General features: G+C 38.2%; 1 protein-coding gene across 2 annotated transcripts in view; it reads right to left on the bottom strand.

Annotated features, from left to right (window-relative positions):
* STK3 (serine/threonine kinase 3) overlaps positions 1-27,707 on the bottom strand; it is a 308,668-nt gene that overhangs the window by 73,639 nt on the left and 207,322 nt on the right. The window contains exons 9-10 of one of the 2 annotated variants that reach the window (XM_019973823.2): positions 23,514-23,706; positions 10,913-11,088 (exon numbers count right to left, since the gene is read on the bottom strand). In XM_019973823.2, coding sequence (XP_019829382.2) covers positions 10,913-11,088; positions 23,514-23,706 — 369 coding nt within the window. The remainder of the gene's footprint in view (positions 1-10,912; positions 11,089-23,513; positions 23,707-27,707) is intronic. The other variant, XM_019973824.2, reaches the window with a different exon arrangement.

The raw sequence follows: 27,707 nt of genomic DNA, 5'->3' as shown, positions 1-27,707 counted from the left end.
CAGACATTACAAACTTTATCCATCTGCAACAGAATCAGCTCACCCTTCAAACCCAATCTCCAAAACCCCTTCTTCCTTTCTTCTCTACTCTGTATCTCAAACGATGGCAACATCATCAATCTAATTCTCTAGATCAGAAAACCTTTTCTTCATTCTAATCCCCTATATATGATTGGTTATCATATCCAGATGATTCTTAAATCAAGGATATTTATTAAAGTGAATCTCATCACTAATTTCACTGTCTTTGTCTTAATCATTTGACAATTTCAACAGGCTTTAATATAGCTGTCCTAGGGTTCCAGTCTATCCAATTCCTATCTGCTTCACCCTGACACTAAAAAACCAATTTGATGAGGGTTACTCTCCTGATAGGAACTCTGCACTAGGTATCCACTGCCCACAGAATTAAGGCTGAATACCTGCTTGGCAGTTAAGACCTTCAAAACCTAGGTCACTCCCAAATCATTCTCAATATTACTCTGTTTTGCAGGCATTGTCTCCTTTAGGACCTGTTCTCTCATTCAGCTAAAGTGCAGAAAAGCCTTTTTCTGTGTTTCCGGCTAAGCCAACCTGCTTTGTACCTGCACCTTTGCCTGCACCATGTGTGAAATCTACTTTATTCCAATGGTCATCATCAGTTTTGCCTCTATCTACAGTTTGGGTTCAGTGCCATCATTTTTCTGGAAGACTATACCTGTAATTCTAAAGTAAAGGAAAAACGGAAAGGCAGAATTTGTTTGCAGCCATTAGCTGTAATTCACTGATTTCTGTGAATCAAAGGGGAACTTAACCATCTGGTTTCTATTGGGCCTTATATGCCAAGTGACACTCAGTGTTAACAGTCAGGGTAAGAATAATTGAATATTTAAAATCAAAGTCAGGCAATTTTCAGGAGTTTCGTACCATCACTGAAGTTCTAAGGAGTTAAAGTCAGTAAACTTCTTTTCATCAAAGATTATAATCATGAAAATGACTGTTTCAGAACTTTCTCCCATAGCAATAATAATCCATAACTAACTACTCATTTCATTTGACTAGTTAGTAAAAGTGTGTGGCTGATTATCAGCTTTTTGCACATCTAAATATTTTTAGCCGTGACTATTATATAGCTTAATTCGCATTCTCTATTAAGGGAGAGAAAAAAACTAAATTGAAGGATTAACTGAGATTTTTATAAGACACTAATAAGAAACAGCTTAAATTATAAGAGTATACTGCATATCAAATTTAATATGCACCATTACTCAATTCATGAAGGGAAAAAAAGCTCCTTATGTATCTTAAAAATAAATCAATATAATTAAGTATCTCTATATCAGAATTCTTTTATCTGTTATGTGTTATCTTTTATCTTTTATATGTTAGTAGTCTGATATCCTCTTTTGCTTATCTCTGTAAAATCTGTCTATATTTCTGGAAAGATGTTTCTATTATTGATGGAAAAAATTATAAAATAAAACTAGTTTGGTTCTGAATCAAGACAACTAGGTTTTGATTTTTAAAAAGCTGTAATTTACTGGAATGTCTTCTAATCCAAAGGATCCAGCCTAATGAAAGCTTTCTACATTTAACAAATGAGAGGTAGAATGGAAAAAGTTTCCAACCTAAAATTACAACAAGAGAGAAAGGTGCATTAGTTTAACCAGGGCAACACATCTAATGGGCCCAAAATGAACTATGTACCTGTAACTGTGAAAGATACAGATGAGGAAGTGCGATGGAATCAGTTAGGGAAGGCTCTGACACTAAGCCTGAGTTAAGTATGCACGCACACACACAGCTTCAGACCTGAAGACATTTCATTTAGGATGGTGAAACTAAAAAAAGAACTCTTCTATTGTCAACACAACCTGATAACTAGTGAGGTTCAGTCAATCCTAACAACTTGTTTGAAATCTCATGGCTCATTTAAGAAGTAAATACTGTGAGACCTGGGTCTTAAATTAGAAGGCAGTAAGTTTTATTGTCCACTCTATAATCCTAAATTCCACTGTTGGTTCTTAACATGTTTTTTTCACATAACCACCCAGCAGTCTGCACTGCTTATTGACTAAACATTCAAAATGAGGTCATAAACAAAAAGTGCACTGAGTCAAAATAACTTCCTGAGACATCAACATTAGCCACAGCATGCTTAAGAGTATTAGCATCTTTGTTTTAAAATGTAAAGTAGCCAATTTTTCAACACACTCTTCTAGATAAATGACACTTTTAAAAGAATAAATTACCATGAGCAAAGTTTATGCTTTTTAGAACTCTTTAGGAAACCATTTTTCTTATTGCCACGTGCTTTAAACATCGTAATAAATTCCAACACGGTGACAAGAACCCACACACTGCACCTGTGCTTTCTATCTTAATTAATCCAAGAAGTACAGGCCTGCTTACTTTAATTTGTAAAGGAAATGATGATATAGTGAGTTTTAACTTAAGGCATTAATTACCTAAGCAAGCAGAATTAGCTTAATGTTTCAGTAGATCTTGCCTAGACACAAGCACCAAAAACAAATCCTCTGAAATTTTGGAAGCCTTTAACGGCCTATTTAGGAATAGAAAGCAAAATGCTCATTCTACCTTAGGTGTCCAAATGGATTAAGTTATATTGAGGGAAAAAACAGTGTAAGGGTTTAGAGATGCTCAAGTTTTTGTGGTCTTTACCACAGAATTAATTAAATTCAGTTTAGTTGCCTGGTGACTATCAATATTTTTTTCCCTACTTGTATATGAATGCTTATCTTTGAAGAAGGCCTCCACTCTTTCAAAACAAAGGTTACGACTGTCTTAATGCTGCAGTAGACTGATGGCCAAAATCTTATAAAAAAGTCTGCATGGACCTAGACAATCACATGTTGCAACTGTGCACACAGCACACCATCTGTTGGATACAACTGCCAGCACAGATTTCGTGAGTTGGCGAAGGACTGCAACCGTCAAGAATTCTGCAAGTGTTTCAAAGTGCAGGGTTCTCATTAATTTTAATTTCCTGTTGGCTCTCTAAGGAAAGAGTGAGCAGCGAAAGCACCGTGTGCCACAAACGCTCCAGTTCAGGCCGCACGTACACCTGTGATCATAAACGCTTCTCCAGGGCTGGCCACTCAAGAGCTTGAGATTCTGTGTTTATTTCTTCTTTACCCGAGAAGAAATAAATCTGAAGGATCTACAGTTATCTTCTCATACTGGGGTAATACTCTTGCAGACATCTGGAAATACTTGACAGTAATCATTTAATTAATGCAAAACTAATCGATGACAATATGCTTAAAGACTTCCCTCGGCGGAAGAGCTTTCTGTGGTGCACATGATCAGGGTCTGAGGAGAACAGGCAGTTCTTTGACTCAGGAGTGCACCACGAGGGAACCTGTGAGCCAGGATCTCTTTAAAGAGTGAAGGCGCTCTCGGGTATTTAAGTAGCAAAAGCAGATGGTAGCATACTGCTACACTGCTGAAAACTGGCAGATGCTGCTGGCTGAAAGTTTTTACCTCCAGGCTCCCTAAAGGCCTGGGTGGCTGAGGGCTTTCCAAAGACCTGGCATCACTACAGGGGTTTGCATGGGCTCCTGGACCCCACCACTGTCTCCACTTCATCACCCCACACTGCTGCTGGCTGCTCTGGTGGGTTGAAAAGATCCCAAGACGGGAAGATGCCTAAAATGCCCCTGTGGCTGCAGAAGCAGGGCTGGTACTCCCTCCAGGTTTACCACTTTCTGCAGTTGGCAGCACTGAGGTTTCTTGGGTTTTGTGGGTTTTTTTTTTTTCCCCTATCACCGTAATGATTTGCCAATCCAGAGTCAGAGGAAGAACTGTAAAAAACTCAGCAAAGCTCAGGGCACATTTATACTTGAAGGAGAGGACTTTATCTGCCTTCTGCCACCATTATGGAGACTGTTTCTCCAGTGCTGCCATGGCAGATTTTTGTGTCCCTCAGCTCAAAAGAGCAACACAAACTGAATATTAAAGAAAATTTTAAAAAGTTACCTTACAATTAACAGTACCTTCAGTCTGAGTCAAAAGCAAAACAAAAAATAAATAAATAACTGATTTATCTAATTCCTCTTATACTAGCAATTACTGTCAATCCAATTAATTCCTTTTTTAAAATTTGGAACTAATATGGTGGATTAACAGATGGCTTTTCAAGTTTTTGTTCTTATTCCAAAATCTTTACATTACCCAAAGAATATCTATTTAAGTATGAATGATAGTGTAATTTTTGCAAAACATGATCTTCATACATGCTCTCCAATTAACACTAAACAATCTGGATGCTAAATCTGTTTGGAAATAATTCTAACAAAAACTGAAACATTAGACGAGTGCTGTAGTAAACAGATTTGCCTTTTACATTTGTGTTAGAAATTTTCATAGCCACACCCTAAACAGAACTTTTTTTAGTAGAGTCAAAATAATTGGTTCAGTTAGCCTCAATACATTTTATCTTATCTTTATGCTACCTTCAAGACGGTGAAATCACAAATTATTTTTCTTATCATCTCCTTACATCCAGGAACGTAACAGGAAACACCCAATTGACAGAAAATCTAAAAGACAAATGCTAAAAAAATACACAAATTAAGCTGCATGCAGACTTCAAGATAAAGAATGCCTCCTACTCCGCACATCTGTCTGGCAGGTGTCTTTCTGAGTTAAGTTTTGCCCTTTTGGAATCTGCTCTGAATACTACAAAAGACAGAGAAGTATTTGCTTTCATTTTTCTTTTTTGAAAACTCTTTTTCTTAAGGCACAAGGAAAAGCCCTCCATGTCCTGTAAATGCAGTCAAAATGACTTTCGATAGTTCAAGCAACTTGTATTTCATAGACACAGGAATCATACAAAATCTACTTCTTTTGGAAGGTCCTTGAGATACATCATAAAGAGGGAAGATAAGCACAGAAACCTGCGCACACTTTATACTTACATGAGTCACATTTTTAACATTCTATATCTAATATATGATGGAATAAATAAGACCAGATTTCCCTTATCAACACCAGCTGGGGTCTTAAATGGAAATTGGTCTTTGCTTTTAGTCCATTTTCTTGTTTTGTAAGCAAAGTATTTTATCACCTTCTTTACACTTTGTCCCACCTTTGCTTCCTCTTGTCCTACTCTCTTTTAGCCTCTTACACTCTCTTCCTTAACACACTCACTGCTTCTCTTAGAAATTCTTTATTCATCTTCTGGCAATGATTCCTTTCTTCATCTCTTATTTATTCCCATTTGCATTCCCTCAGTAGCTACTGCAAACATTTTTCACTTTCCTCCAAGTGATGAGAGGGTTGAGCAGTTCACAGGTGTGGTAAACGCTGGAGAAGGAAGAATTCCTGCTCTAGTCATTCCATCCCCCTCCCCTCTCCCTTTTTACAGCTACATGCTCTGTGTAAGTCAGAAAAGAAATAATCCTGCAAAAATTAAATCCAGTCATATGATCTCATGGAGAATCTTCCCAGCTGTGAATTTATTTTCCTTCTCTCTCTCTCTTTTTTTTTAAGTTTCACTTTCTATTATTTAGCTCCTCATCTTAACCAATATAGTCTCTTTAGCAAGTCAACTATTTCTGCTGATTAACCTTTCTAGTGTCTCCTACATCTCTCCCTGTTTTTGCTGCTTCTTTTCCATTTTATTACTATTTTATTTAAAGTCTATTTCACACACTTGATTTTCCCCTACCTCTAGTCTTTTTCTATCAATCAATTCTGCATGCTACCATCAAGATCAATATTCTTAAAACACTTTTCATTGTGTCATTCTCCAACCTAAAAACCTTCAGTTGGTTTTCCACTTTCTAGGAAATAAAATTTCAGACTTTGCAATCTTACATTTAAGGCTTCCACCATCTGACCCAAACCTAGCTTTCCATTTTATCTCCTGTATTATTCCAAATGCACTTGAAGGTCTCCACTTCATTGTCACCCAATATATCTTGTAATTTCCTACCTTTAAGCTTTTTATTACATATATTATCCTTTGTACTGCCTGCCTTCCCTTCTCCAACCTTTACTGAGTCCTCCTCTTAATAAAACCACATAATATCTGAATTATTGCTTTGGATTACAATTTAACACTTTACTAACTTACATGTTGTCTTAACAAATGTATACACACACACACACACACACACACACATATTTAAACCCATAGTGCCTAGCACAATCCAAACCAGAAAACAGGACATTTGTTAAGCTAAAGCTTTCTAACAAAGTTTGGACTTTCCAGATAGAAGGACTGCAGAATCTATGATGGGTGGAAAATGTAATCAGAAGTTGGCCACTGGAAAAACTGATGCTCTGACTCAAAACTAGAATGAGCTTAAAAGGGACAGTAGAAAGCTGCATGTCAAAAGCTGTGTGTGAATATTCTAACAGCGGGGTATGAGATGGCCCTTGCCCAAACCACTAATGGCCTCTGATTGCCTAAATTCATCACTCTAAATTCTGCTGAATTTCTCATTATGACAACTTTCAGTACATTATTCACCAAAACGACTGCAATAATTCTCATTCACTCCACAGGACCCTCTGCAATGCGACTGTGCTATTCTCCTCCTCACAAGGTAAAATCCATTTCCACATCCTTTGAATCTGGACTGGCCTTGTGACACACGGCGACTAAGTATAACCACTTGTAAGTGTAGAGTCCAGTGGCACTAAGTATATTTACACTATTGCACTACCAGCATGACACTCCATCCCCAGGACTTTTCTCATCTTCTAAAACCGAAGTTCTGCACTCAAAAAACAATAACTCCATACTTCCCCTTTCCCCTGTCCCTGGAAACCACCATTTTACTCTGTTTCTATGAATTAGATAGACTAGATACCGCATTTAAGTGGAATCACACAGAATCCTTTTGTGTGACTGGCTATCTCACTTAGCTTATGATCTTCACAGTTCATTGATCCATGTTATGGTTTGTGTCAAAATTTTCTTCCTTTTCAGGCTGAATCATATTTCACTGTATGTATATATCACATTTTGTTTATCTGTTCATCTGTCAATGGACACTCAGGGTGCTTCCCTCTTTTGGCAACTGTGAATAACACTGCTATGAACGTGGATATACAGGTATATATTCAGGTCTTTGCTTTTATTCATTCTTTCGGGTATATACCCAGAAATGGAATTGCTGGATCACATGGTAATTTATGTTCAATTTTTTTGAGGAATGCTGTACTGTTATCCATAGCTGTACCAATCCACATTACCATGTGTAGTGCACACGGAAGGGTTCCCTCAGAATTCTCATCCTCACCAACACTTATTTTCTGTGTGTGTGTGTGTGTGTGTATGTTTATATAATGGGTGTGAAATAGTATCTCATGGTTTGGACCTATGTTTCCTTAATGATTAAGGAAATCATCATTTGATGATAACAAACAAATCTTTTCATTTGTTTGCTGGCCATTTGTATATCTTCTTTGGAGAAATATTTATTGGAGTACTTTGACCATTTGTAAACTGGGTTGCTTAGTTTTTTGTTGTTGAGTTATAGTCATTTAGTTGTACGCTGCTGCCCACCAGGCTCCTCTGTTCCTGGGATTCTCCAGGCAAGAACACTGGAGTGGGTTGCCATTTCCTTCTCCAATGCAGGAAAGTGAAAAGTGAAAGTGAAGTCGCTCAGTCGTATCCAATTCTTCGCGACCCCATGGACTGTAGTAGCCTACCAGGCTCCTCCGTCCATGGGATTTTCCAGGCAAGAGTACTGGAGTGGGGTGCCATTGGCTTCTCCCATTTAGTTGTATCCTGGGTGCTTACCCCAGGATATATGTAAGATATAAGACTTCCATGTATCTTACATGTAAGACACATGACTTACATGCTTTTTCCCATTCTGTGGGCTGATGTTTGTCTGCTGACAGTGTACTTTAATGCACAGAAGTTTCAGTTCAGTTTATCTATCTTTTGTTGTTGTTGCCTCTGCTCTTGGTGTCATATCTCAGAAACCACTGACAAATCCAAAGTCATACAGCTTTCCCCCTGCTTTTCCTACGAGTTTTACAGATACAGCTCTTACACTTATTTAGATCCTTGACTCATTTTGAGTTAACTATTGTATATTGTGTAAGGTAAAGGCCCAAATTCATTCTTTTGCTGTGGCTACTCAGTTTTTCCAGCATTATTTCTTGACAAGGCTACCCTTTCCTCATTGAATGGTCTTAGTACCCTTGTTGAAAAATCATTTGACTGTGTATGTGATGGTTTATTTCTGGGCTTTCTATTCATTCCATCTGTCTATATGTCTGTCTGCTTTGATTAGCTCTGTAGCAGATTTGACATGAGGATGAGAATTCCAACTTTGTTTCTCTTTTTCAAGGTTATTTAGACTATTCAAGTCCCTTGAATTTCCATATGAATTTTACATGGATTTTCTACTGCTGTAAAAAAAAAAAAAATTTTTTTTTTTTTTACATTGGGATTTTAATAGAGATTATACTGTAGTTTGCTTTGGACAATGCTGACATCTTAACCAAATTAAGTTTTCCAATCCATGAATATGAGATGTCATTCCATGTATTGGTGTCTTCTTTAATTTCTTTCAGCAATACACTGTAGTTTTCGGTGTACAGGTCTTTCATCTCCTTGGTTAAGATTATTTCTAAGTACTCATTTTTTTGATGATATTGAATTTTGCAACTTCTTCTATCACCTTCTTGGAACACTGCTACCACAGCATAAAACTTCCAGGCTTGCATGATAGGGTGATATAGCCTAGACAACTCTTAGCACAACTGCCAGACATGAGTGATTTTAGAGATCATTTAGCTCCAGTCAAGCTGCTAGATGATTACAGCCATGTGAGAGACTCCAGGGGAGAAAGCAATGACACCCCACTCCAGTACTCTTGCCTGGAAAACCCCATGGACAGAGGAGCCTGGTGGGCTGCAGTCCATGAGGTCGCTAGGAGTCGGACATGACTGAGCGACTTCCCTTTCACTTTTCACTTTCATGCATTGGAGAAGGAAATGGCAACCCACTCCAGTGTTCTCGCCTGGAGAATCCCAGGGATGGGGGAGCCTGGTGGGCTGCCATCTCTGGGGTCGCACAGAGTCAGACACGACTGAAGTGACTTAGCAGACTTAGCAGAGAGACTCCAGGGGAGACTAGCAGAAGAACCACTCAGCTGAACCTAGGCAAACTGCTTACCCACAAAATTGTAAGCAAATAAAATAGTTATTTTAAGCTACTAAATTTTGGGGGTGGCAGCAAAGACTAACTGAAACAGAACTAAATCATTTTATTTGCTATTTCTAAACTATGATAATTTATTCATTACTTTGTGCTCATTTCAAACTGTTTTCCAGAGGCTGTTAAGATTTATTCCGACTGAGTTAAGACAGAGTTCTTTGATGTCAAGTACTCTACATTATTCATTGTGTTCATGAATGATTTAAAGATTGAGTGGCAGAATTCTAAATAATTTATACATATTTTCAAAGGAGATAGCATAAAATTAAATTGTATTAGAAGTATAGAAATACAGATTTCTAATTTATAACCTCAAAATTGAAAAAACAGTAAGGAGATACTATAATTAGTGTATTTCAGACTAACCTGTGCTATTGCTAATAGTTGCTAGCAATTAGTGCTAAATTTACTGAGGAGAGATTTTGAAACTTTATTATCTTATTATTAAAAAACTTAAATGATCACAATATTTAGGAGAAAAATATTTAATAATAAAAATATTTATAATCCCAAAGCATTTAGAGGCTTGGTGTCTAAGCAAAATGGCTTGATATTACTTAAAAATTCTGAAGATACACATATATCTAAAATTTTATGTTTTATAACACAAATGTATTTATTAACAAATATAGCTCTAGTTATTTTAAGTGAAAATCTTACAGAGCAATAGGCAAAAATAAATGCTATTTATGTGTGTGCGTGCTCAGTTGTGTCCGACTCTTTGTGACCCCATGGACTGTAGCCCACCAGGCTCCTCTGTTCATGGGATTCTCCAGGCAAGAATACTGGAGTGGTCTGCCATTTCCTTCTCCAAAATGTTATTTGTAATACATACTAAAACAAAAATTTACTTAATAAAAATTTCTACCCCATTAAAGAACTCACTTGAAAAATTTACTCTCTCACATTGTAGAAAGAGTTATTTTTGAATTCTTTACCTAGTATTATAAGTGTTCTTTAACAGAAATAATAAGGAGAAAGAAAAAATAAGGAGAAAATGTAACAAGAGGCAATACATAAGTTTTTTATGTGGCTCAGATGGTAAAAGAATCTGCCTGCAATACAGGAGACCTGGGTTTGATCCCTGAGTTGGGAAGATCCCCTGGAGAAGGGAATAGCTACCCATTCCAGCATCCTGGCCTGGAGAATTCCACGGACAGTGGAGCCTGGCAGGCTACAGTCTACTGGGCAGAAAAGAGACGAACATGACTGAATGCCTTTCACTACTCACTCAGATTTCTAACTGGACATAGAACAGGACTATTTTTTCTGACAAACCAAGTGGAATTAACACTTAAGTAAGAAACTATTTGAGTTAACTTTCAAAGCTGAGGCAAATTCCTCAATGTCTATGTCATAAATACATTTGCATCATTTGTTTAGGAAATTTAATTTACTGTCAGAAATATCTTATATTTGCATCATTTAAAACATCTTCTGAAATAGTTATCAGTTTTGTTTTAGAGTCCTTAGTGTTTCTTTAAATTTGGGCTATAATTTATTTAACCACAAGCAATTCCTTACACTTCTCTGAAACTACATTTCAACAAACAGACCACAATTTCACCATTCCTCTACCCATATATGGTAACACACTGAATAGTAAAATATAGTCCATAATTTTAGTCATACACAAGTGCATACACACACACACACACAACCTATTTCTTGCTTGGATGACAAAACAGAGAGAAAAGAAATATGGAAGAAGTAAAATGCACTTACGAAGTCAAAGTCTCCATCTTGAGGAACTTTCCAGTTATCAGGAAAAACATTTTTGGACATAGGGAAGGGTTCATGCATATTCTGATTACAGTTTTCATGAGTCTTATTCTTGAAGTCCTGTTTATCAAAGTAATCCATGAAAGATGGCCTTTGTACTTGTGGAGAAGTTGCATTTCCTTAGGTAAATGAAGAACACAAGGAGGTGTAAGTTCTTACATTTACTAAGAGAACTATAAGCTTTATTAAAATATGATTTTTTTATTACTATAATAAATTTTCACTAGTCAGATTTAAGAACAGCATAGTTAATGAAGAAAATATAGGAAGTAAAATAAGAATGAAGAAACAAAAACATCTAAGGCAAATAGATTGCCTTCACCCAATGATAAGGCAGAGATCTGTAATATCCTTAGATTGTAGAAACATCTCAGAATTTCGGCAGAATCTTTATCATAATTTTATTAAAAATCATTTCAAATACATTTGAAATTTGTCAAAGAAAGTAAATATTTTAAACCTCAATCTTTGTTCATAAAACACTCAAGCCCACACTGTTGTCCCTGCGCACAGGCATCGGCTGTAAGAAGTTACGGCTGTAAGACTTACCCAGCTTCCTCCTGTGTCTCTCTGACTACTTCCTCACAGTCTTTCTAGCTGATTCTACCTCCTCCTGGAACTCCCATGGCTTCACCTGTCATGTTTTACCCCTAATGATATTTCTCCAGCCCAGACCTTGCTCCTAGGTTCTCTGACTTTCCAACAGCTCAATTCCTGGACCTGCAGTGAATTAGAGTTACCTTGAATTTACCAGTTCTAAAGCTAGATCCAAGATCTTTTCCTTCAAGCCCATTGCTTCTCCAGATGTTCTTTGTCTGCCAGTTAACATTCTTAATCCCCAAAGTGATCAAGTTGAGAATGAACCCAGACTCTCTTTTCTCATCAAACCAAACTGATCATCAGGTGGTTTAATGCTACTGTTCTATCCGCCACTGCTACTGTCTTAGTTCAGCTTCTAATCTTTTCTTGCCGAGGCCACTGTAGGACATCCTCCAAACTGGTGTCTGGATTTTGGTCGCACAGACAACGTAGTGACCTTTCTAAACACAAATCAAATCATGTCTTTCTTCTGTTTAGGATCTTTCAGTGACTCCTCATTTCCTATACTGAATGATTAAAGTAGAAAATAAACATAGAATAACTAGACTTTCCCAGTGATTTTCAAACTTGATTCCTTAAAGCCCCAGTGTCCTCCCCCAAAATCCTAAGTATCCATGTATCTGTATGGCTGAGTTCCCTTCGCTGCTCACAGAAACTATCACAACATTGTTAATCTGCTATATACCTCAGTACAAAAATTAAAAAGCTCAAAAAAACCCTAAGTGACCACCACAAAGACACTTCCCTATGCAGTTCTCCACACAGCAAGTTGCCTATCACCTTAAAACTTTCTTGTGACAGGACGTACACTTCTCCACAAGGAAGCCTGTTGGGCTATTCTGTTACAGAAAGTCTTTTTTAAAATGTGAACTTGAAGTATGTCTTTTTGCAATTTAAACTCATGTTCCAAATAAATTTCTCTTTAGTACACCAGTCCTTCAGATATCTGAAGACAAATAATGGCTCCATTTTGGCTATCTTTCTCAGGTGAAACATCGCCAGTTCCTTTCACGTGACATGTTTTCGAGACGCATCGTCATCTAGTTTACTGGCCTATGGAGACGTTCCAGTCTCTAAACGATCCTCTAAAATCGGACATAACACTGCTAACAGTAACATGGCCAATCCAGAATGTATTTGTAATAGCACTAATGCAGCTTAAAACTATAGTTAGTATTATGAAAACTAGATAACACTATTGGCTCAGGATGAGCTATGAGGCAATTTTGTAAACATTTCTGCAATCAGTCAAAGTAAAAGTCCCCTAAGAAATGAGTAGTGGCAATAGGAAGGAAAGAGGCAGAACAATACTTGGGGCTGACAGAAGAAAACAAGGACATCGCTGAGAAATTTTATTCCAGGAATCTCCTTTTGCATTCACAACAGTCCTGAGCCTCCTTCTAACTTGATCCTAATCAGAAGCTCCTTTCCCAGTTATAGGAGCCACCACAAACACCCTAGGGTCTCAAGGTGAACAAATCATAACCTAATATCTAGAGGCTCTCCCTTTCGGAAGATGACAGGGGTCTCTCCTGTGGGGAGGAATGGCCACGTAACTCAATTTTCAAATTGGGGTGTTATGTAGTTGCAGTTAAAACTGAAGGTTGCGGCTCCTGTACCTTCCTGTATCCTCAACTTGGGAACAGAAATGTAGTAATTAGGGACCAGAAGACATAAGAAGAGGTACCAGTGACACATAAGAAGAAGCATCCTAGGAAAACTCTGTTTTCTTGATACACGCATCGCCTCTGTTTCTTCTTGCTCTTCTCTGCCTGGAATGCAGACTTCACAGCTGAAGATCTGACAGTTACTCTGCAAGCAGGAAGAAGAGAGCACTACCCTAAAGATGAAAGAATCTGCCCTAAAGGAAGAATCTCTAATGATGTCATGAAATCACTCTACCAATGTAGGACACTCTGCTTCTGGATTTTTTGTTAAATGAGAAAAGAAATTAATCCTGCTCTATTTAACCCATTGTTATTTGGTTCTTCTGGTACCTATTACCAAATCCGGTCCCTAATTACTACATTTCTGTTCCCAAGTTGAGGATACAGGAAGATACAGGAGCAGCAACCTTCAAATTTAACTGCAACTACATAACACCCCAATTTGAAACTTGGAATTCACTACTACTTAGCAGTTCGATTATCACTACATTTCAGGCTGATCTCAAAATCTATGATAAAATGCCTGTCAGAGTCCACACTCAAAATTTTCAAAAATAACCCATTTCTACGTTAGAAATAAACATTTTCACAGAAAGTTAACCAAAGTCCAAAAATCAACTGAAATAAAAGAAAGCAGTCGGTGGCGCCTGCCTGCAATGCAGGAGACCTGGGTTCGATCCCCGGGTTGGGAAGATCCCCTGGAGAAGGAAATGGCAACCCACTCCAGTATTCTTGCCTGGAGAATCCCATGGACGGAAGAGCCTGGTGGGCTACAGTCCACAGGGTTGCAAAGAGTCAAACATGACTGAGTGACTTCACTTTCACTTTGCAGCCTGGGGTCGCACAGAGTCGGACATGACTGAAGTGACTTAGCATAGCATAGCATAGTCTGTTTCATGAGATTTTTCTGTTTGGATGATGTCAAAACAAGATATGATTAACCAAGACATCCCTCTACACAATGTTTTTCAAATGTATGTGCTTATACTTTTAACTATTTTCCATCATTTAGTTTAAAACCTACTATCAACATTTAGAGTATACACTTTTCACATACAAAGAAAATTTTAAAAACAATTTTTAATTTATAAGGAGGAAAACAGGTCAGGTATATTTTAAAAGATGGGCTTCCCTGAGTCTGGAAAGATCCCCTGGAGAAGGGAATGGCAACCCACTCCAGTATTCTTGCCTGGAGAATCCCATGGACAGAGGAGCTTGGCGAGCTACCACCGATGGAGTTTCAACGACTGAGCACGCCCACACATGTTTTAAAAGTTAACGGGATGGAGCAGCTGTAATTGGCCAGTCGTATTTAACTACACCATATGAAACACATGTCCACAGAGTGCAGTTGAGTCTCCAAGGAGGCTCGTGTTCACAGACAAAGAGGATGATGCTTCTGACTTACAATTTGTTTTTTAAAAAAGAAATAGGAGGCCCTCCAACAGGAGAGCGAAGCAGGAAATCTCAAGACAGTAACCACTGTCATATGTGATTGTGGTTGCTATGGTGAATACTTTTTTTAAATACACAGAAAATAATCACATAAAATTGACATCAATTTCTCCAGTTATAGTTGAATTCTGACCCTATCTTATAAAAATATATATTTTTTATTTTAATAATAAATTTAATGGTCAAAATTACTTCATCCTTCAATTTTGGTCCCAATTCCTTCAACTAGTTGCTATGGAACTAAAATGCCATTAGCAATAAGGAATAAAATAATCACCACTCAATTCTTTTGTGTATGTGAAATTTTAAAGAAAAAAATTATTTCCTCTCCTTCAAATATTCCCTAAAACACACACAAGGAAAGTAAATTATATGGTATATCATACCTTTTACAAAATATGCCAGTCTACTCACAATTATTCACCAACTATTCTAATTTACACATGACTTCTAAAGAGGTGAAAAACTGTCATGAAAATTTAAATATACAATGGAATTTTTAGAATAATCTAACAAAAATATAATGTTTAATTTTTAATTTCTTAACATGAGTATGACAAAAACAGTCAAATGCAGAAATGAAATAATCATCACTTTAGCATAATATCTGGAGTAGGAAATGGTACCCACTCCAGTATTATTGCCTGGGAAATACCATGGATAGAGAAGCCTGGCAGGCTACAGTCCATGGAGTTGCAAAGAGTTGGACACGACTGAGTGACTAGCACTTCACTTCATTTAACATAATATATTTCACTATCAAATGGTTTTTGAATATTATCTAATTTGTTCTAAAAATATTTTAATGTGGGTGTTCCACCTGATTAATGATCCAGAAAATCTGTCCTTTAATTTGTTGCCAAGAGTACAGTGAATAGGGTATATATAGAAGGGGCTTTCCAGGTGGCACTAATAGAAAAGAACCCACTTAGCAGTGCAGGAGATGTAAAGAGACACGGGTTTGATCCCTGAGTTGGGAAGATCCCCTGGAGTAGGGCATGGCAACCCACTCCAGTGTTTTTGCCTGGAGAATCTCCCCATGGGCAGGGGAGCCTGGCAGACTATAGTCCATGGGGTCGCAAAGAGTCGGACATGACTGAGGCGAGTCAGTGTGTGTGTGTGTGTGTACATACATACATACATACATACATACATACCTACATACATATGTATGTGTGTGTGTGTGTGTGTGTGTGTGTAAACCAGCATGTTAATCCAGAAGCTACTAACATCAGCTTTTTCTTAACATCAGACTCTACTATGAAACAAAGGAGGATACAGTCAACATGGAGATGATCTAGAAGCCATTCAGAAAAAGATTAAAAGCTTAGTAAATAATACCTGCACAAAGGCTGAAAGAAAAGTGAAAGAAAGTGAAATCAGTCGTGTCCGACTCTTTGCGATCCCATGGACTGTAGCCTACCAGGCTCCTCTGTCCATGGGATTTTCTAGGCAATAGTCCTGGAATGGGTTGCCATTTCCTTCTCCAGGGGATCTTTCCAACCCAGGGATCGAGCCCGGGTCTACTGCATTGTAGATAGACGCTTTACCGTCTGAGCCACCAGGGAATGAACTGTACAGCCAGAAAAAGTCTGAGGATACAATTTAGTAAGTATCCAAGTATACATGAAGGAGTCTTGCACAGAAAATGGCGACCAGCTGTTTTCCATCTCCAATGAGGGCAAAATAAAAGGAAATAGACAAATCGAGGCGCAGGATTTTAGTTAAATGGAAGCAATGATTCCCTGCGTGAGTAGTGAGCACTGCAACAACCAGTGTGTGTCTACGGAAGCCCTTTCTCCAGAGGCCTTTATAAGAATGACTGGTTATCATCTGCAAAAGATTAATATTTATGTGTTTGTCTGTGCTCTGTGCTGATAAAAGAGGCATCCTATCGTCAAAATACCTACACTAATCACATATCATTCAACATTCCACAGAGCAAAAGCACACAGGAAAGACCATACGCAGTATCCACAGGAAACTCCAAACCACTGTGGCCACACCTTAGCTGAACACCTAGTACCTCTGCAGAGGAAAATGAAGGGTTTCTAACTGCCCAGTGATACGCCGGGTATCTGCAGCCAGCTGAAGGTGGGACCTGTAGTCTACCACTGTCACCTTTACTGCTATGTCACTGGCAAAAGTAATCTTAAAGAGGCATATAAAATTTTTTCATGGAAGAATGGTAAGATCTCTGGAGAGGTGGGAAAGTGATCCACCAACACATTTCCCTATTCTGACTTTTTTGGCACCTGAATTTCCGTCTTTAGTTATTTACTCCTTTGGCTTAAAAATGTTTTCGGGAAAAACTGTAAATTTGTTGGGGGGGATGTAAATATTTCAAGAACATAAAACACCATTAAGGATTTTTACACCTGCATGTTGGATACTTTGCTAAAATAGGTTTTGGGAGGAAGAAGGAAGGAAAGGGATCTGAATCAGAGCTGAAAGAGAAGATTATTACTAAGCACAGTACAGGACATGGAAGTTATCATTCAGAGCAAATGGTCTCATGCTTACAATTGTGTCCAGAGGCATCTAACGAACTAGAGAGTAGGAACACTTAATGGTGCTTCTTATCTTGATATCTCTCCTGAACGCCTTCTAAATCTAATATCTATTCCTAGGATAAATCCTAAAAACCTAAAGCAGAATCTAATTTGCTTTCTCTTACTATTTAAGTGAAACTACATACATGTGTTTTCTAAAATGAAACAATAACTGTGATCTATTTTAAAAATCACCATGTATTATAGGCATATACAAAGAAGAAATCTAAAAAATATATATTCAATTAAAATTACTTAATATTTAATAACTGATGAATAGCTATGATAACTTAATATAAATAAACAAAATAAAATCAAAGGATTCAGACAGAGGTTCTTCCTCTAGCCATTCTTATTACAATATGGTCTCCATGGACCTCACCATTCAGCTCACTGCCTGGTGAACGTGCGCGACTGCGTCTCCCTCCTTCCTGGATACAACAGGTGAGTTCCAGGCACTGAAGGTACAGTGAGGCTGCTTACTTCTGTCCTAAAAAGTAAGCTGTCAGTCCTAACTGCACCTCAGAAGTGCTTGGAAAGTTTACTGCTTTGGGATGTTAAGTTTTGTTAGAGATCTGTGGCTCCTCTTCTGGTCTGCAGAACCAGCATCTCCAAGGGGCTACTGCTAAGATGCACACTTGAGAGGTGAGTCACATGGACCCAGGAGCAGGGTTTATCTTGTAAATCAAGCCTCTGCTCCAGCCTGAGAAGATCTCTTGAGCTCCTGTTTCTGCCTTAGAATGTACTTTTCTTTTCCTCCACTTCATGTCAGTTGCAATTCTAATGGGCTTTCATTCCATAGCTTTACCCCAATTTCTGTAAAAAAAAGAAAAAAGTTGAGCTGAGGGCTCAGGCCTAGACCCTATACCACACAATGGGAAATCTTCTCCTTGACAGCACTGTATTATTAAACACAGTGAAAGAAAAATTCTTAGTTTGCTGAGTCATGTCCAACTCTTTGCAACCCCATGGGCTGTAGCCCACCAGGCTCCTCTGTCCATGGGGATTCTCCAGACAAGAATACTGGATTGGGTTGCCATTCCCTCCTCCAGGGGATCTTCCCGACTGAGGAATCAAACTCAGGTCTCCAGCACTGCAGGCAAATTCTTCACTGTCTAAGCTACCAGGGAAGCCAGCAGTTGGCTGAAACTGAGCAACCACTGCCACTGCCTCTGGTGAGCCTTCTTATTGTACAGGCTGGAAAGCTAAACACTACATTTCCTGTAACACCCTGCACCTAGGGTCCTGGGTAAGTGTACTCTCTCACGACTGGGAAAGCAAGAATTGAGGCAGAGAACAGGGGCCTGCTATGGCAGCCACTTCCTTCCAGCAGCACAGCTATGCAGACATGGGATTTTTTACAGCAGCGTTCCAGCTCCAGCCGTCAGCCTCACAGGTACTAAAAAGGTGGCCACAGTCAAAGTGGTAGCTTTCTAATCCCTGAATAGCAACAGGGATTTGATTTCAATCTGTATTAGTGAATTCAACAGTGCCAATGGCAGCCTCTGAATTCACTAGCTTCCTGACTGTAGTAATAGTAGTAGTTCCATAATGGTCACTTTTGTGGGTGTGTGGGAGTCATTCTTGGAGGCCCAGCCTACACAGTCCTCTCTTCCAACCTCTCTGCTGATTTTGTTAATATCCAAAACTCTGACTTAAATCTTTTTGTGTTTAAAATGCACAGTTTCTGTCCTCCAAAAAATACTGACTGACACAAGCCTATATGTGTATAATTCCTCAACCCTCATAATAAAAGCATCAGCTTGGTCATACTACATCGTGTCTACGAGGGTATCATCAAAACCACTGTAAAATACTTTCCTCAAATGATAAAACACAACATCCAAATCTAGCAGTTTCTCTGATCTAGAGGTTTAGCAATGTTGTCAAGAAAGGAAATCAAATTATTCTGATATGATTTGTTCCCACTAACCTATGCTGACTTACAACAATTCAAGTCTCCTTTCCTAAAGGACTCACAAATATTCCAGACAGCCTGCCCAAGGGGATGTCAGGTTCACTGGTCCACAGCAATGTGATCTGGGGGTCAAACCTGGGTCTATATATTGGGTCTACCACTCATCTGCTATGAAATCTTGGACAAGTCACTTCATGTTCCCAAGTCGCAGTTTCCTTAGTGGCAAGTGATAGTGACGTTATTTACAAAGTCCTTGTGAGAAGTTAATGAGATAATGTATGTAAAGTTCCAAGCACAATACTCAGCCCATACTAGACCTGCAATTAATGATAGCTGTGACAGTGAAGTCACTCAGTCGTGTCCGACTCTTTGTGACTCCAGGGACTGTATGCAGCCTGTTAGGCTCCTCTGTCTATGGAATTTTCCAGGCAAGAATATTGGAGTGGGTTGCCAGCTATAGCCTGAGAAATCTACCTTCTATTCTCTTTTCTGAAAATAAAAAATGAATAAAATAAAATAAAAATTAACTTCATCTTGCTTACATGGTACTTCCCTCATTTTCTCAAAAAAAGACATCAAACTTCACAAACAGTGGAATACAATTCTCTCACCTGAAAGTTATCTCAACACATTACTGATCATACTCCCAGTCAGGAGGTATCGAATCAGCTGAGTGTTCCCTGATCATTACATCACCTTGCCATTCGATTTCTTATATGCCAATCCAGCCCCAGCTCTGGGAGGTCAGAAAGTTCCACTGTAGGAACACAGCAGATCTGAACAAGCTAAAGGGCCCCCACTCCTTCTTTGCTGCAACAGTTTTGCTCTTCTAGAGTTACCCACAAAGAAATAACCTCTACTAGTTTATCAATTTAATGACAACGGATTCCTGACCTGATCCTAATCTATTTCCTCCGGATAAAAAAAAAATCCTAAATGTTGATTCCCTCAATGACAACCAATCTGCTTATACTTACTGTCAACCTCATAATTCCAACTGGCATAGACTAGTCTGGATAAAAGATAATATGTACGGCAGCAGAAATCTATTGGCAAATATTGGCTGATGCCAGATTCTGAAAGACCTGGGTTACCGAGCTGAAGCCTCGACATCCCGTGAGTAACAAGAGCCCAGGGAAGCGGGAACGGGAAGATGCAGAGCAGGGGCGGGACGGTCAGAGTAACGCTGGCACTGCTGGAAGCAAGCACGGAGTTCTCTGGACGTGCTCTCCAGGTCTACGCCCGTTCAAAAAAAAAATTAAATTTTAAATATTTACTGTCATTTTCTCCATTTCCCTCAAAAGATCTTTTAACAACTTTGCTTCCTAGAGTTAAGTCATCACACTTTTAAGAAGTAAGGAAAACAGGCCTATAATTTCTAGCTTCATGGATACAGGTATAAAAAAGTATGCAGACATAATTTAAACTGTCAAGAATATTAAATTGGGCAACTCTTTTGAAGCTCCAATGGTAAAGGTGATGGAAACCAGAATTTTCAGCATATAACATTGTAGATATTTTAGAAAACTGAAAACTATATAACGCTTTCATATTTTAGGGAATATATAGATATATAATCTTTTTAGGGAACAAAAATGCTAAAGACACATTACCAAGTGGGGCTTTCATTAACTTTTAACATAACCTAAGAGCTCATACCAACTAATCTAAGACATTTTAAAAAAGATTAACATCATGAGGAAAAACAAAACTAAAACTAATTATGTAGTTTCACGGAAAGTAAGTTCTGCCTCAGTAACTTCTTTACATTCTATACTACTGCTGTATTACACTATGACAAAACCAGGGATTACACTAACATCATTTGGTTCAATTTTTGGGTACATGGAAATCTCATATTATAGCATGATGTCTAAATTGTGGAAACTTAAAATACAAGGAAAGTTGGCTCATGAGATTTAAAACTTGCTCAAGCATATAAAGCAACTACATAAACCACTATCTGCTCCATTTAAAAATGAGCTTTCAATAAAACTTCTGTGACCGAAAAAAATCATGCTTAGGATATAAAATTATGACATAATCTGAATGTTTACTGTGGTTGTCAAAGCTAAAAGTCATTACACAAAACATGTGGAAATCTGTTATTTTAAAGCATGAGGTCTGATAAATCATTATAACATATCTCTTCCTTGAAACAGAATAATCTAATGTGAGTTCGATTCCATATATACTCATTTTTTAACTACTGTTTAAATGATGATGTTTAACTGTATGGACTACATGGGAAAAGTTGTTTATGTAGTGTCATAAGGAGCTCAGTAGCCCTCTGAAGATGGAACGAAGCAGTCGATGATCTTACTGGTCTGTTAAGAATCAGAAAATCTGACTTAGAAGAATTTTATAAGCTGTGGAAAACTGATGGTACCTGCTGATGGGAAGCGTGCTGTAAATGACCTTATCTGTCTTTTCAATCTACAGGGCGTATGACGTGTACCCTAACAGAAGCTGGTTTTGGAGGCCACGAGACCGTCCAATATAGTCTGTTAGCATGTTAAGCATGCAGAAGCCCTATTCTAGTAATATGCTCAGCTAGGAATGCAAGTGTTAGACTGCTTTCCAGGGCAAAGGCTCAGGAAACCCATCAGCATGAAAGATTAAAAAAAAAGAAAAAATCACACCCCTTCCCACCCAGGATTAACTATCAATATCTGGCAATGTGTTTTCATCTTGTGCTTCACAACCCTCCCTTTCAAAGTATACAACCATAACGGGTATGTTTACTAAGGAATGTGAAGAAAGCAATGGCAGTGAGCCAAATGACTCGAAGCTATGAGCTTATCAAGCAGCCTCCTCATGGGATGTGTGTGTTGAGGGGGATGGGGCGGGAGGGGAGCGGCAAAAAGAAACAAAAATGTTGGAGAGGAAATTCCTACCTATATCCATTTTACATCAGCAAATCAGTTGACTATAACTTTATAGGCTCTACAGTGCCAGAAGTCATATATTGCTGCTTTTGTGCCCTTGGGAAGAAGTCCTATGTAATAAAAACCAGCCTGTGCTTAGACTCTGACACTGAGCACATATGACTAGGGTAGTGGGGGAAGAAAAAGGTCAGTAGGCATCAAGAGGTAATTAATCTGCTTTTGTCTGTAACGGAGAAATCACAATGTCCTACATTGTTCACTGCAATCTTAAAGAGCCATGTTTATACAAAGAGAAATGCTAGCCTGTGAACGTATCTCTGTCTTCATCACTGTAAGCAAAGGAGATCAGAGAGAAAGCTTTAACTGTCCTTTCAGCCCCGCAGCGCCCCTGGCACTGTGCCTCTCATGTGACGAGCAGTAGTAAGTATGCACCGAGCTGAATGTTCTGCCTGAGTATGCTCGTCCCTTGAGTCATCTTTCCAGTGTTTCTTCTTTTCCCACCTTAGCCCTTATGTCTTCCCTCAGCTGTTCCCCTGTGTTACTGCAGCTTCACTGATAATTTGGACAACATGAAATAGTATTATATTGTATTATTTGGGATGGAATTTTAGGTTTACTTTTTTAATCGGAAAAGCAAATGTGAGGAATTTTTTTATCTCTATCGTTCTATCTCAAAAATACTTTACAAATTAAATTTTGGATTAGTATCCGTCAATAGAAAGTTCCATAAACCCTCAGTTAAAGAGGAGCGGCTTTCTGCTGCACTAAAAGAAATTCTGAAACTTACTTGTGCCATACTCCTTTCACTGTTTCCCCCCCACCAAAACTTTAAGCCTTTTATTTTGTATCGGGGGTATAGCAAATTAATAATGTTGTGGTAGTTTTGGGTGAACAGCGAAGGGACTCGGCCATACATTCACATGTATCCATTCTCCTCCAAACGCCCCTCTCACGCAGGCTGCCATATAACACTGAGCAGAGTTCCCTGTGCTATACAGCAGGTCCTTGCTGGTTATCCATTTTGAGTGTAGCAGTGTGTACACGACCTTCCTAAACTCTCTAGCTATCCCTTCCCCTCTGGCAACCATAAGTTCATCTGCTAAGTCTGTGAGTCTCTCTCTGTTCTGTAAGTTCATTTCTATCATTTCTTTTTATTTTTTTTTTCTAATTTTATTTTATTTTTAAACTTTACATAATTGTATTAGTTTTGCCAAATATCAAAATGAATCCGCCACAGGTATACACGTGTTCCCCATCCCGAACCCTCCTCCCTCCTCCCTCCCCATACCATCCCTCTGGGTCGTCCCAGTGCACCAGCCCCAAGCATCCAGACTGTTAAATAAAGCCAAGAAACAAAATTTTCCATAACTGGCTGTAACAAGTAACACAGAACTATCCTGGTTTCTATAGAAGCATACTCTCAAAACAGAAGATTAATATTCAGTGGGGGAAAAAGCCACATACTTTTCATAGTTCCATCTTCTTCTTCCTCATCCTCGCTGTTTATAACCATGGTCCCCAAGTCAGACTCTAACATGGTGCTGTTGTGCTCGATCATGGTCTGGGCCCCTTCACTCATCGTGCTTGTGGCCCTCATGGTGCCCACGCTTTCCGAGCTCGTCTTCACCATGGTGTGGGAGTCCAGCTCATCCTCATCCTGCAGGCAGAGCACAGCAATGAAGGCAGGCTTTTCTAACACAGATGGATATCTTAGAAACGAGCATTATCATATTTTTAATAATAAAAAAATTCTATTACTACTAATTTTCATGTAAGGACATACATACAGTGTTATCCTAAGCGCCAACGATCCAACATAACCTAAAGAATTCAAAGGAAGGCTTTAGGTATTAAAACTCAAGCAATAGAAATTGTTTGATGAAACTGAAGGTGGCCAGTTGTTCTTAAAGTAGGATTAAGATAGATAAGGTAGATAATCAACAAAGAATATATAACAAAATAAATAAAAGAGAGCACATTAAAGACAGAATGTGTTGGCACTATTATAACAGCCTTAATAATGTTTATAACTTTGTACAAAGCCATTAGCTTTTAAAAAATTATTATAAATATACATTACATAAAATCTACCATCTTAATCATTTTTCAGGGCACAATTCTATGGCATTAGGAACATTTACAGTTATCATCCAACCATCAACACCCTATTCCAAAAATGTTTCATTATCTCAAACAGAAATTCTGTACCCATTAAAAACTAACTCCTCATTCCTCCCTTCTCCCAATCCTATTCTACTTTCTCATAGAAAGTATGGAATCTCTGTTCTATTTTCTGTCACAATGAATTCACCTATTCTAGGCACCTCATATAGGTAGAATCATGTTTTCGTGTCTGGCTTATTTCATTTAGCAAAATGTTTTCAAAGTTCATCCAAATTGTCCCAGATGTCAGAATTTCATTCCTTTTTAAGACTGAATGGTTTTTCACCGTGTGTGTGCAAACACACACACCCCACCACCATCACCACCACCTTCTGTTTATCCATTCACTTGTTAATGGACATTAAGGTGTTTACACCTCTTGGTTATTATGAATAATGCTCTGAATATTGGTATATAAGTATCTATAGATACATGGTCCTTGACTTCTGATGGTTCAACTTGTATTTTTCAATGCTACAACAGTATAAAAGAGAAACACATTCAGTAGAAACAGTACTTTGAATTTTAAACTTTTCCCAGCCTTAGCAACATTTGGTAGGAGCTACTCTCATGAAGCTCTGTGACAGCAGCAGCCAGTCACGTGATCGGGGATGTAAAGAACCCAACTTTTACAACCTTCTGTACCTATAAAACCATTCTGTGTTTCACAGAATGCTATGGTTCAGCACAGCATTCAACAAATTGTGTGGGATTCCATACTTTATTATAAAACAGACTTTGTGTTAGGTGATTTTGCCAAATTGCAGGCCAATCTAAGTGCTCTGAGCACATTTAAGGTAGGCTAGACTAAGCTAGGCCTTTTTTTTTTTTTTTAGTTTTTATTTATGTTTTTAATTTTATTATTTTTAAACTTTACAAAATTGTATTAGTTTTGCCAAATATCGAAATGAATCCACCACAGGCATACATGTGTTCCCCATCCTGAACCCTCCTCCCTTCTCCCTCCCCATACAATCCCTCTGGGTCGTCCCAGTGCACCAGCCCCAAGCATCCAGTATCGTGCATCGAACCTGGACTGGCAACTCGTTTCATACATGATATTATACATGTTTCAATGCCATTCTCCCATATCTTCCCACCCTCTCCCTCTCCAACAGAGTCCATAAGACTGTTCTATACATCAGTGTCTCTTTTGCTGTCTCGTACACAGGGTTATTGTTACCATCTTTCTAAATTCCATATATATGAGTTAGTATACTGTATTGGTGTTTTTCTTTCTGGCTTACTTCACTCTGTATAATAGGCTCCAGTTTCATCCACCTCATTAGAACTGATTCAAATGTATTCTTTTTAATGGCTGAGTAATACTCCATTGTGTATATGTACCATAGCTTTCTTATCCATTCATCTGCTGATGGACATCTACGTTGCTTCCACGTCCTGGCTATTATAAACAGTGCTGTGATGAACATTGGGGTACATGTGTCTCTTTCCCTTCTGGTTTCCTCAATGTGTGTGCCCAGCAGTGGGATTGCTGGATCATAAGGCAGTTCTATTTCCAGTTTTTTAAGGAATCTCCACACTGTTTTCTATAGTGGCTGTACTAGTTTGCATTCCCACCAACAGCTTTAACAAGTGGTGCTGGGAAATCTGGTCAACCACTTGTAAAAGAATGAAACTAGAACACTTTCTAACACCATACACAAAAATAAACTCAAAATGGATTAAAGATCTAAATGTAAGACCAGAAACTATAAAACTCCTAGAGGAGAACATAGGCAAAACACTCTCTGACATACATCACAGCAGGATCCTCTATGACCCACCTCCCAGAATATTGGAAATAAAAGCAAAAATAAACAAACGGGACCTAATTAAACTTAAAAGCTTCAGCACATCAAAGGAAACTATTAGCAAGGTGAAAAGGCAGCCTTCAGAATGGGAGAAAATAATAGCAAATGAAGCAACTGACAAACAACTAATCTCAAAAATACACAAGCAACTCCTACAGCTCAACTCCAGAAAAATAAATGACCCAATCAAAAAATGGGCCAAAGAACTAAATAGACATTTCTCCAAAGAAGACATACAGATGGCTAACAAACACATGAAAAGATGCTCAACATCACTCATTATCAGAGAAATGCAAATCAAAATCACTATGAGGTACCATTTCACACCAGTCAGAATGGCTACGATCCAAAAGTCTACAATCAATAAATGCTGGAGAGGGTGTGGAGAAAAGGGAACCCTCTTACACTGTTGGTGGGAATGCAAACTAAGCTAGGCTTTTTGATAGGTTAGGTATATTAAATGCATTTTTGACTTAATCATAGCTTCAACTAGTGAGTTACTTAAGATGTAACCTCATCAAATGTTAAGGGGGATCTGTATTTGAGTCCCTGCTCTCAATTCTTTTGAGAGCACTTGGAAGTACAAATTATATGCTTTCTGCATTGGCTGCACCATTTTATACTCCAAGAGTGTACAGGGTTGCAACTTCTCCACATTCTCCCCAACACTTGTTCCCCGACCCCCTCCCTTTTGCTAACAGACATCCTAATGGATATGTGGTATCTCATTGTGGTTTGATTTCCATTTTCCTAAAAACTAGTGATGTTTAGCATCTTTTCATGAGCTTATTGGCCATCTGTATATCTTCTTTGGAGAAATCTGTATTCAAGTCCTTTGCTCATTTAGTGTTATAGGCTGTTTTTATTGTTAAGCCAAATAAGTTCTTTTTAGGTTGGGTATTAATCCCTTATCAGATATATGATTTGCAATTATTTTTCTCCATTCTATAGGCTGTCTTTTTACTCTCTTGGCAGTTTCTGTGACACACAAAAGCTTTTATTTTGATGAAGTCCAATTTATCTTTTTCTTTTGTTGCATGTATTTTTGTTGTCATATTCCAGCCATTGGCTTTTAAATGAAATACACAGAAGAATCAAGTCAGTGACATAAGTATGAACCAAAAATGCTCTTTAGAATGTTCACCAAAAGATAAACTGGAATAGGGCCAAAAAACTAAACTAACAAATTCTGTTTGAGAAACCAAGCAATGTGCTATTTGGAAAAACTTGATCTTGTACTGAGATTCATTTATATCTACTTCACTTTAAGTAAAAACAAACAAACAAAACCTAAGTTCTGACAGAAAGTTGAAATGGAAATACTGGAGAACAGGAACATCCACTTTGTTCTCAGCAGTTTGACAGCCCTCCTCTTCCTAAACCTACAGTATAAACTCAGCATTATATCTCAAGTCCTTTGCTCGTCTTTCATGAGCTTCTCTTCCTTTAGAAGACTTCTTCATTCTTATGCCTTCAACTATCTTACGTGTTGAGGACTCACAAATTCTGAAAATCTTCCTGACTTTATTTACTACTTACAAGCTTGATGATGTTTAAAACTCAACAATCTCAAATGAGATCATTTCATCCATCTCCATGGCCCTTCTAGTCTGCCTCCAGCCCCAAAAACAACCACTGCAAAGCACAGGTATCTTCATTAGCTATCTGAGAGCAAAATTTC

Source organism: Bos indicus, chromosome 14 (assembly GCF_029378745.1).
Source record: "Bos indicus isolate NIAB-ARS_2022 breed Sahiwal x Tharparkar chromosome 14, NIAB-ARS_B.indTharparkar_mat_pri_1.0, whole genome shotgun sequence".
Lineage (NCBI taxonomy): Eukaryota > Metazoa > Chordata > Mammalia > Artiodactyla > Bovidae > Bos > Bos indicus.
The sequence above is the reverse complement of the archived record's forward strand: the minus strand, read 5'-3'. Positions and strand labels throughout refer to the sequence as shown.